Source organism: Poecilia latipinna, unplaced genomic scaffold (genome assembly GCF_001443285.1).
Source record: "Poecilia latipinna isolate Pla-1442-1.1 unplaced genomic scaffold, P_latipinna-1.0 Scaffold2401, whole genome shotgun sequence".
Classification (NCBI taxonomy): domain Eukaryota; kingdom Metazoa; phylum Chordata; class Actinopteri; order Cyprinodontiformes; family Poeciliidae; genus Poecilia; species Poecilia latipinna.
Genome location: NW_015115017.1, coordinates 30,990 through 42,719, shown reverse-complemented (window position 1 = coordinate 42,719; position 11,730 = coordinate 30,990). Strand labels below are relative to the sequence as shown.

Here is an 11,730-nt window from a genome sequence, read left to right as displayed (position 1 = left end):
GGACGGACAGTGACATCACTTCCTTTGACTCTATTGTTTCCATTCTCCTTCCACACTTTTTATTTCTTTCTCTTATTAAAAGTTATAATAATGACATTTTTCCAGATTATTTCACTTATAACTCGAACTTTTTCATCAATATTAAGGAATCATTAACTTAAAACAAGCTCCCATATTTTTGTTAGTTACTTGTAAGCTGTCTGATGTCAGCAGTTCTATATCTGCTCTAGAAACCAGAAATACATTTTGTTTCTGCAGTGTAATTCGTTAACATCTAACTCCTCCTTCCTTCAGCGGCTCTATAACACAAACTGACCACATTTATTGAATAAACTACATGTTTATAGAGAAAATCTCCCAGTCAGAAGTAATCAGACCCAATCAGCTGATTTTCAAAGCAGCTTCCCGGCTAACTGCTCTCTGGTCGTTTCACATGACTGGGTTTCTCTGGAAGCAGCAGAACTGTTGACGCCTTCGGCATCATGAGGTTTCACATCTTCAGGAACACGCACATCACAAGACAGCCTAGTGAGTCCGACTGGCGCTGGCTGCGGTCACCTCAGGTAAACCAGCAGCAGGCAGACCTCCAACATGCCCAGCTGACTGCAGCTACAGGCAGAAGGCTGAAATCAGAATAAATTGGTTCCAAAACCAAGTCCGTTATCCATCTTCACCAGAATCCAGATGACTCTGATTCAAGGAAAAGAAACCGGCCGAAAGGACAGAAAGCTCATTATGGAATTTATTACATTGTGACAGTGAATAAACTGTAAAAACATTCAGTGTCTTATCCAAAACAAACACTTGTCATGTACAGACAATGAAAATGCAATTATTAGATTTCTAATCATTTTAACCTGATCCAACATTTTAATAATCATGTTTAGTTAACCATAATTTAAATATAGTCTAAAAAAAGTCTGTCATATTTTAAGTTAATCAATTCAAAAGTGCACTTTCAACATCTTAGTCTTCAAAAATAAAATAAACTTATTGTGAAACGTACTGCGCAATATCAAACTTAAAAGTGTGGCTACATTCTGTTCTCATCAATTTTAAACTCCACTGTCCTTCAGTACAAAAGGGTCGGAACCCACAAAATATCACTGACGCACCAAACAGCCAGAGGGGGGCGCACTTGGTCAGCAACCAGCAATCCAGCAGAGGATTCAGACATAAAAACAGAAACTGCTCTCAGACGACAGACCCACCAGGCAGTCGAGGCCGTAGATTCGAAGAACTGCATCAATTTGTGTCGAAAACGCCAAACGCAGCACGCCACGACCTCTGGAGACGGAGGAGGAAGTCCTGACCTTGACCCCACGACCTCTGGAGACAGAGGAGGAAGTCCTGACCCTGACCCCACGACCTCTGGAGACAGAGGAGGAAGTCCTGACCCTGACACCACGACCTCTGGAGACAGAGGAGGAAGTCCTGACCCTGACCCCACGACCTCTGGAGACGGAGGAGGAAGTCCTGACCCCAACTGAGCTGGAGGCTTTAAAGAAGTTGGCAGAGTTTGGGGCAACACAGGAAGTGGGCCCACAAAAATAAAAGTCCCTGACAAATGAGTCGGGGCGGGTCGGACCGGACCGGACCGGAGTCGGGGCGGACCGGACCGGAGTCGGGTTCAGTTCTCTGCTTTCCACCCTGGAGCTGCTGTTCTCAGTTTGATTCCTGCAAAGCTGCTGGATTTCAATATTCAAATGTCATGAAAATCTGCTCCTCTTCCAGCTCCAGAGGAAAACATCCCAGATTGAAGCTGATGGAGAATCTGTGGAACAAAATAAAGATGAATCAGGAAACTAGAAGAGGAATTAGTGATTATAGAAAGGTTTGATTATTAAGAAGGCTCTGGATGACGCAACCTTTGACTAAAATTTACATAAAAGCAACAAAAAAGGTTTTCAGTAATAACTTTAGGTTCCATTGAATCTACATGCTTCATAGTTTACAGTCTTTCTGATCAGTTGCTGTTTGTCTGGGTTTGCATTTTACTGCTGATCAAATATGTCACTTTATTGTCATAATTAGCTGAATTTAATGTAGATTCAATGTAGATTACTACTGCAAAAGATTTAAGGCTGAAACAGTTTCAGTTATTGGAATAATCAACTAATTTAGTAATTGATTAACTGGAGTACACAGTTACACTTGGATCAGTAATTCAGCCAAAACTGTAAAAAGTAAACATTTTGCATTTAAGATAAAAAAAAACCCTTCAGTGCCAGTGAATCTGTTGCACCAGAACTGGTTCACTTTCTGTAAAACAAATCTATTAATCAGCTTTTGAATTCAGTTATTAATCAGTTAATCAATAATAATCTCCTGATCAGCTCTACTGACTCAGCAGAAAGCCTGAGTTTTTCTCATGTTGGAGGATCGTTTGCTAGAAAAGATCAAACATTCACTAAAAGAATATCATCAGCTTTTACGTAATAAATTGTTTTTCTTATTTAAAAAGTATTTATTTATATTTTTCATGTATTCTTAATATTGCAAACTTAAACGTAACCAGTTAAACAAAAAATCTGCAGAATGTGCCAATTTTTTTATCTAATCAATTAATCATTATAATGGTTGATAAATCACGGAATTGGTTGATTGATCATTATCATGGTCGGTTAATTGATTACTAGAATAATCATCAGCTGCGGGCCTGAATAGGTTCAGAGCCTTGATGAACGATGAGCTTCTAGACGTGGTGATTTCAGAGCGAGCTCACCGCATGACGCTGGGCAGCAGTCCCCTTAAAACACTGCTGTGGTTCTACTTAGCATTAGCATTAGCATGCTAACCCTCATGATGACGGAACTTGGTTTTAGTTTTAAAGTGAAACTCTGGGATTGTTGCAGGTGCCACCAAGGAGATCGGCTCAGCGCTCACCAGGATGTGCATGAGGCACCGCAGCATCGAGTCCAAGCTCAAACTGTTCACCATGTAAGACACACACACACACACACACACACACACACTCGCTCCCCTCCGGCTGCTGCATGTGGCCGTACGTCAGGAGAGTAATTCAGCGTCTGGTTCCCACACTGTCAGATGAAACGTGTCATCGCAGCAGCATGCAGCCGTCTGTCCTCCCCGCCTGCTGTGTGTGTGTGTGTGTGTGTGTGTGTGTGTGTGTGTGTGTGTGCGCGCGCGCCATGTTTTCGATGCCTTGTGGGGACCGTTTTCCTGACACATATCACGCTGTGGGTCCTCACAAGGAGAGATGCTGTTTTTGGGTTCGGCTGCAGAATGAGTGGAAAGTTCCCTCAAAGATAGAGACATGAAGCCGTTTTAGCCGTTTCAGCTGCAGCTTCACTCGTTATTTCACTGCACTGCAAAAACACAAAATCTCACCGAGCGCTAAAACGATTCCTTGAATAACTCGGGTTTCTCCATTCCTAAAAAGCTTTGAGGCAATTCGCCCGCTTTAAAGATTTGTTAAATGTAATGAATCCTGTTAAACTATTCTAAGCTCTGTGATTTAGCAAGAAGGTTTTTGCTGTTGCGCGACGTTTCCGCTAGCAGCTATGCTACTAACATACGTATGCTAAGAGCTAGTTTTAGCTGTGGAGGTAGACATGAAGCGCCCAGAAAATAACAAACAGTCCAAAGTTTAACAAACTTTTCCAAACTCCAAGCGGAGTTTGGAATTAGCTTTTCATGTTAGCATGTCTTCAATGTTGCAGCTGCTGAACAGAAATAACCGGCTGCAGACATCGACCTCATCCAGGTACTCACTGGAGTAACGGTCATCGTAAATATTTTCTTGGCAAAATACATTATGTGACAGTTTCTCAGGTTACAGATGACAAGGAACGAGACTTTGGCTAATATTACATGAACCAACTGATCACAGTAGCTACCTATCAAGGTGCTAGCTAACACGCCGCTAGCTAACAGTGTGTGAAAATAGCTGCTACTGTGTCAGGTAAAGATAAAAGCAGAGCAAGATATTGATGACAGGAGACAAAACATTTATGACTTAAATTAGGTTCTTGGAGTGAATATCTCTGGTCTTCAAGTATTTGTAGTCAATTGGATTTAGTCGGATCATTTCAGAGTTGAAGCTGGAGATTTGACATGGTGTTGAATTTAAGCAATAAAATAAAAATAAAAATCATTTTAATGGGTTGCTAAAGGTTTGAAAGGTGTAAGTAGTTTTTGCAGAACCTGATGTTTATAGTTTTTGTCTGATTACTTGATTAATCACCTGCATATTTATAGATTACATGAATGTATAAATGTATGAATGATTGTGGCCCTAGTGTAAATATCTGAGTTTCCAGTTTCACTGGACAAGTGCTAAAAGCTCAAATCATTTATTACTCTACCATGTATGTAATGTCGGTAAATGTCTTATCAGTACATTGCTAGTTTCAAATATAACAGAAATATTTTTTGCTAGTGATTATATAGTATTATTGCACCTTAGTATGAAGGTCAGGACTGTATGTCATTGAGCGATCCTGTTATTAGAGACATTGTTGTGAAAATGTTTACAGTTTTTGTACGCGGTGTTGAGCCTAATCTGGTGCAGCAGGAAGCTGATGCCGGGTCTCTCCGTATTTTCAGAGCGCTGTCAGAAAGTCTCATCGTGCCTCTGGAGTTAAAGATGGAGGAGTGGAAGAAAGCGGCAAGCCAGCTGGACAAAGACCATGCTAAAGGTAGGCCCCGCCCCCGCCGCTGCACACAGCCAGTTCCCGCCCTCATTCACAACTTCCTGTTCCTGTTCAGAATACAAGAAGGCCAGAGCCGACATCAAGAAGAAGTCCTCAGACACCATCAAGCTGCAAAAGAAAGTGAAGAAAGGTGAGAAGCTGCTTTGCTGTCCTGTGAAAATCTCTGAAGGAGGAAACAAGCGGCTGCTAACAGCTGCTAGTGGCTTTAGCGCTGAGGCAGCAGATAAAACTGTTTTCGCTCAGGTGAGCCTTTCACCTGGACTGGCCAGATGTTTCTGCCACCTAACGAACCAGGTGTTCCTTTTCCTGATAATGTTGTGGAAGGACGAACTCTTTCCTCTCTGTGGATATAAACCATTGTTTACCAGAGATCAGCTGCAGTGCGGCCGCCTCTGGTCCTGCTGGGCTTCACTTTGCACCCGCTTGTTCAGACGAGGTCCGCTGTAAACCCAGCTAGCGGCTGCAGCCTTGCTGCTTGAAGCGTTGCCATGGGAACCAGAATCTGCCTCACCTGGCCCTCACCGGCTGGTGCCATAGCTACGACCACATCCCATAATTAAAACCAGACATGCAGAAATTGGAAGTCAATATTCAGACGGGGAATAGTGGGAATATTTCCCTTGGGCCACCAGTGTTACTGGGAGACAAGACTGGCCCAGTCCTGGCTGCCAGTAACACCCAGTTTGCCCACCAGTCACTTTAGACTCTGTATTTTTATTTTTTAGCACTTTTACAGAATTTCTGCATATTACAGATGCAGAGAATTAATTGACTTACAGTCTATTGATTATTAATGGTTTATTAGATTTAAATTGGTTCCAATCAATTAGCTATGTCTGCTTTTTAGTGCTGTAGTTTGGCCTCCGTCCAGCAGGGGGCGCTGTTGCTCACCCTGAAACAAAGCCTGTGATACAGAGTCAAAGATGGCGGCTGTTTCCTGAAACGGGAAACGGAAACGGTCCAAACAAAGTCCGGCTTTATGATACTAATAAACAAGTAATTGAATTCAGTTTTAGATTAAAGAAAAATGTTATTGTCCAAAAGTTAAAATCAGCATTCCTTTGATCATTTGTAGCAAACGATGAATCTACAGATAAAAATCCTTCAACATGAGAAAGGATTTTGCTGATCTGGAGATTATTATTGATTAACTGATTAATAACTGGAGGTGATTAATAGATTACTTTGCAGAATGTAAACCAGGCGAAGGTAAAGCTGAACCAGAGAGGAGATTCACAGAAAGTTTTTTTTATTTTTTTATATGTTCAGATTTTTTGTTCAGTTTTCTTTGAATTTCTGCTCTGTGTTGATTTTTATTCTCAGTTAACGATTAATCGATTACTAAATTATTTCAGTAATCCGTTTATCTGATTGTTTAGATCAACGATGTTAAAACAGCTGCCTGTGTTGTAGAACATCAGGAGAGCCGGCCCAAGGCATAAGCAAGCTTGGCTGCTGCTAGGACTGAATTAAATCACAGGCCAAATATCTATCAAGTTGATTATTGGAGCTGAATTGATATTTTCTGCACAGAAACATTAAAGATTTTAAACAGTTAAAACTAAAGGTTTGTGAAAGTAGAAAAATATTTGTTACCATAGTTACAAGCTCAAACACAGTTTTGTCTTTGTGTTTGAGCTTCTGATAAATCTCAGTAAATAATAACCAATTATTGGTTTAAGTCTCTTATAAGAGGCTTAAGCTCCTCTGGAGGTTTCTGAGTCTGAATCCCTGGCTCTCTGGTCGCTCCACAGGGAAGGGCGACGCTCGCGGCCAGCTGGACTGCGCTCTGCAGGACGTCAACACGCGCTACGCCGCGCTGGAGGAGACGGAGAAACGGGCCGTGTGCCGCGCGTTGGTGGAAGAACGATCTCGCTACTGCAGCTTCGTCAGCATGCTGAAGCCAGTCCTGGTCAGCGCTCCGCCGCCTCACTCTCTGAAACACACACCGACACTAATACACACTCTAAACCTCTGAAACTCTGTGTGTTCCTGTGTATTTGTGTGTGTTCCTGAGGTTCCTGTGTTTTGTCCCTCAGGACCATGAGATCAACATGCTGGGTGAAGTGACCCACCTGCAGACCATCCTGGAGGACCTGAGCGTTCTGACGGCTGAGCCCACCAAGCTGCCAGCCGCCAGCGAACAGGTCTCCTGTCCTGCTCCGTTTCTGTTTCTCAAAGAAAACAGATTTTTACTGTTTCTAGATCCAAGCTAGGGCGGGGCAGTTAGCCAGTTTTATTTAACAAAAAATCCAGATTTTTTTTGTTAAATCTGGATTTTTTCCCTCCCTGGGTTTCCATAGTTCAGAGTGATGTCATCATCCAGGGCGGCCATTTTGTTTGACAGTCGTGTTTTACAGCTTCTGTTTATTTACCTTTAGTCTAGGTCAGCTCTGTGACAGACTATCAGGGCCAGGCTGTGATTTTTTATTATAATTATGAGAGTAAGATCATAATATTACAAAATACAAACATAACAAGGTTTTAACAGCATCATAATAAAGTCATAATAGTAGGAAAATAAAGTAGAAAAAAAGGAATGTTGAACATCTAGGGAATGTAAAGAATAAATTTCGTCTCTTGAAGTTGTTTTTCTTCTCTTCAGGTGATTTTGGATCTGAAAGGTTCGGACTTTAACTATACCTACCAGACCCCCCCCGGCTCCCCTGGCAACATGTCCAGGAAGAGCAGCATCAGCAGGTAAGCCTCACCTTTACAATCAACTGTGTAGTTATTTATTATTACGTGGCAGTTATTTAATATTCAGGGGTCACGTTAACCAAATATTTTCCGTATTTGACTGTTTTGGGGGGGGTTTTCCAGCAACAGACAAATTTGAATCCCGTCTGTAATTTTGACAGGTTATAGTTCACACCTTTATCTGGAGCACATGGGCAGACATGATCGTAGTGTTTCTATCAGTCAGACCCCCTGCATGTTTTATGTGTCAGACCTGGACTGAAGCTGCTGTACTGATGGCTGCAGAAGACGTCATGCAAACATTTGGATTATCTGTTCTGGATTAGAGGCTCATCTAAAGCATGCAGAGCAGGGGGCCTGGGAACTGGAATTGAGAAGCACTGCAGTATAGACTTTAGCATCTGTCTGTTTCGGCGAAGCGAAACCACGCAAAAAAAATCCTGGCAAAAATGCGAACCGGGCCACACAGGGTAAAAAACACGCCTAATTCAATTGATCGGTTCGATCAGACAGATCCAACTGCCCGATGAACCAGCGCAGATTTCTCTGTAGATGCGACCAGGAGGAATTTATAAAGCTGTGCGTTCAGACCGCAGTAGGTGATGTAATTTAAGTGGAGTCTTTTAATTTTATTATAAGTTATTGGGGCCTCAGTCAGTGGTTTGTGTCACTACGGAGAAAAAGTTATAGATGCTTTCATCTGCTTTATGTGTGAAGGAATCAGGATTCAAGGTTCAACTAGTGAATATTAACTAAACCGCATAAAAATACGTCTAAATAGTTGATGTTAATATGATTATAATTTGATGAGTAAAAATAGAACATGACCAATTTTGTTTTTAATGCTGTCTGTCAAAATGACGGTTTGTTTCCAATCAAATTTCTGTTATTATTACAGTAGTTATTTATTATTACACATTAGATATTATTACACTGTAGTTACTTATTGTTACACAGTAGTTATTTATTGGGACCTGCCCATAGCTTCGCAAGGCAGTCACAAACATACATACAATACAAAACAAACATAAAAAAAGATTAATATTGTTGCACCGCATACAGCGGTGCATAATATTAAGCTTTTTTATGTTTTTTTTCTCAGGATAGTGAACTGCCTTGCGCAGCAAGGCAGTTCATTAACATTAGCATTTCATGGTTGTCTCAAAGATAGAAATCCTTCCCCAGCTTTCTGTCTCACACACACAGCAGTCAGCTGAGGATTCATCGCTATAGCAACAGAATCCAGAGAAAGGCAGAGCTGCTGGTTTGGACTACAAACCAGCAGCCATAACTGCCATAACTGTAGTTCTATCTATGGCCAAGACTCAGTTAAAACAGAGGCCTGAGCAGCATGTCAGAACTACAACATGGCGGAACTGTCTGTTACTATAGAGGAGGAGTTGGCTGGTATTCTGAACTACTTGTGCTTTGAGCATTATATAACTGATTTAACCCGATCACTATTACACATGAAATCAGTGTGGCCATTTCAAATGAAGCTTATTGAAAATTTTCAAAATAAAAGCCTTGACAATTTTTACATCATGTGTAGATAACTGGTTTAACCAAACCACTGTTACACATGGGATTAGTGTTGCCATTTCAAATGAAGCTTAATGAAAGTTTCAAAATAAAAGCCTGCATGCTCCCCTCACGTCAGTGCACCGCTGTAGGCGGTGCAATAATATTAAACTTTTTTTATGTTTGTTTTCTCAGGATAGTGAACTGCCTTGCGTAGCAAGGCAGTTTATTAACATTAGCATAAACATTAGCATTTCACTGCCACCCACTAGTGCACTTCCTTGCACGCATTAGCATTTTACCTAAAATAACCTATTAGTTCATTTTCTTACTTATTTGCCAAGTTTAGTATACTGAATGGAGTAAGTCAATAACAGACAACATGCTAGTGATGCCCCACATGCTACTGATAGTCTTCATGCTAACATTAGCATTTTGGCATATTTTAGTTTATGCATTAATTTTAACACACTGAATGGTACAAGTACAGCTTAGTCCACATGCTTCTGACTCTCCACAGGTTATTGACTACATTGAAGCTTTCTTTAGCATTAATGCTAATTTTTAGCATCAGAACGCTGGGTCCAAACCGACGGGCACACTTTGGCAGGCCCCTCAAAATTTCTGCAGGAATTTTCTAGTTATTACACTGTAATTACTAAGTAACTGTGTAATAATAAGTAACTACTGTGTAATAAGTAACAGCAGTTACTTATTATTACACGTAGTTACTTATTATTACACAGTAGTTATTTATTATTAAACTGTAGTTACTAAGTAACTGTGTAATAATTAACTAATGTGTAATAATAAGTAACAGCAATTATTATTACACAGTAGTTACTTATTATTACACGCTCACATACAGGTACAACTGTTCTGATTGTTTTCTGTCTTGTTGCAGTTACCAGTCGGTGTCGGTGAGGCACGTTCCCTCGTTGGACTCCATCAGCTGTGCTGTGGATGGCGTTCACCTGCAGGTAGCAAACAGCAGAAGAATCCTTCATGCAGCTTTGCTGCTTTTTACTGAGTTCTGAATGGAGGCGAGACTTTTAACCTTTTGTCTGTTTAGAGTCCAGGACTCACCTGTATGACAAAACTTTGTGAATTAATTTATGAATTTACTGTGATCACACACTGATGTGGGGAACTGATGTTTGAACGTCCTGTTCTGGCTGGAAGGAGCTAATGCTGCAGCAAGAAAAAGTTTAAAGATTTCATGATTAGCTGTAATTATCGATAGTCATTATCTTACTGATGTAAGAACAATAAAAATACTGTAGCCTGCTTAGTCTTTATGAATGTAAGTAAAGTATCACATAAATGTGACTGTGTTGAAGCAGAAATGCATTCTGGGTAAATGGCGTATGCTAGGAGTTCATTAAAAATCACTTTGGTTAGCTGCAATGAGGCTGGGTACTGATGTTACTTCACATAACCCCAACCTTAAAACCCAAAACGTTCCCTTAGCTCCCAACCAGCTGCAGCTTCTGCCCCCTTCTGGTCGTTCAGTGAACTGCAGGGACGATCACTTTAATCTAAATTAATTCTACTTCCACTCCCTCCTTGGAATTTCAAAATAAGAGCCTTTCAGCTGTGGTTTCTCCTGTGTAGCCTGCCACCCCTTACCTGCTGTACGGCTGTGATGAAGGTGGGCGGTCCCTCAGCGAGGGCAACTCCCCCTCCCGTATCAGTCGCCATGGTAACCACAGCCCTGTTGCCGGCTACAGGCGGTGTGGCGCTCAGAGCCGCCGGGTTAGCCGCCGGGACGTGAGTGCCATGAGGATTACAGTTAGTACCCCCATCATGACATCATCATGACCCCTCATAGTGCCTCATCATGACTTCCTGTTGGTCATCTTGACTTCCTGTTGTTCACCTTGACTTCCTGTTGTTCACCATGACTTCCTGTTGGTCACCTTGACTTCCTGTTGTTCACAATGACTTCCTGTTGGTCACCATGACCAACAACACCTTTGGTAGCATCCATGATGTTTGACAGTAAGTTCTGGTTCTGATGCTGACCCAGATTTCTGACCCATTGTGTGTGTCAGGATGCAGTGGTTACCACCCAGCCACCTGCAGGGGGCGCAGAGAACGGCCTGCTGCCCCCCCCCCACAGCGCCTACATCCATCATCACGGCGAGCGAGCCAGAGCCATGTCAGCATCTGGGAAGGTAACCAACCGATCACCAATAATATTATTACTTGACCAACCGATCACCAATATTATTATTTGACCAACCGATCCGATGTATAGCCTCTTCAAAATCATCTCTGAATGAATCAGAGAATGAATCAGCTGGTTGGTCCGTTCAGGAGAAACTAAAGGAATGAAAGATGGAGAATTACTGAAGATCAACAAAATGCAGTAAAACTGAATCAACTGAATATTAAGCTGAGTCCGTCCTCTGGTCCCTGCAGTCATGCTCGGCGAGGGATCAGCTGGCGCTGACGTTGGGTGCGTTGAATTCGGACGCTCCGAGGAGCAGCAGGGACTCTCTGCACTGTTCGAGCGGCTACAGCACCCAGACCACCACGCCGTCCTGCTCCGAGGACACCATCCACACGCACAGTGAGTCCAGAGACGCAGCACAGCCTGCAGCTGAACTCTGCTGCTGAATGCTGCTGCTGAGCGCTGTTGCTGCTGCTGAATGATGCTGAATCCTGAATGCTGAATGCTGCTGAATGATGCTGAATGCTGCTTAATGCTGAATGCTGCTGAATGATGGTGAATGCTGTTTAATGCTGAATGATGCTGAATGATGCTTAATGCTGAATGCTGCTGAATGATGCTGAATGCTGCTTAATGCTGAATGCTGCTGAATGATGG

General features: G+C 42.1%; 1 protein-coding gene across 6 annotated transcripts in view; it reads left to right on the top strand.

Annotated features, from left to right (window-relative positions):
• Positions 1–11,730, top strand: part of mtss1 (MTSS I-BAR domain containing 1) — a 43,839-nt gene that overhangs the window by 24,229 nt on the left and 7,880 nt on the right. For 4 of the 6 annotated variants that reach the window (XM_015019285.1, XM_015019283.1, XM_015019280.1 and 1 more), the window contains exons 4-13: positions 2,856–2,940; positions 4,570–4,661; positions 4,732–4,806; positions 6,431–6,588; positions 6,716–6,823; positions 7,282–7,376; positions 9,802–9,877; positions 10,512–10,688; positions 10,952–11,074; positions 11,322–11,472. In XM_015019285.1, coding sequence (XP_014874771.1) covers positions 2,856–2,940; positions 4,570–4,661; positions 4,732–4,806; positions 6,431–6,588; positions 6,716–6,823; positions 7,282–7,376; positions 9,802–9,877; positions 10,512–10,688; positions 10,952–11,074; positions 11,322–11,472 — 1,140 coding nt within the window. The remainder of the gene's footprint in view (positions 1–2,855; positions 2,941–4,569; positions 4,662–4,731; positions 4,807–6,430; positions 6,589–6,715; positions 6,824–7,281; positions 7,377–9,801; positions 9,878–10,511; positions 10,689–10,951; positions 11,075–11,321; positions 11,473–11,730) is intronic. The other 2 variants (XM_015019281.1, XM_015019284.1) reach the window with 2 other exon arrangements.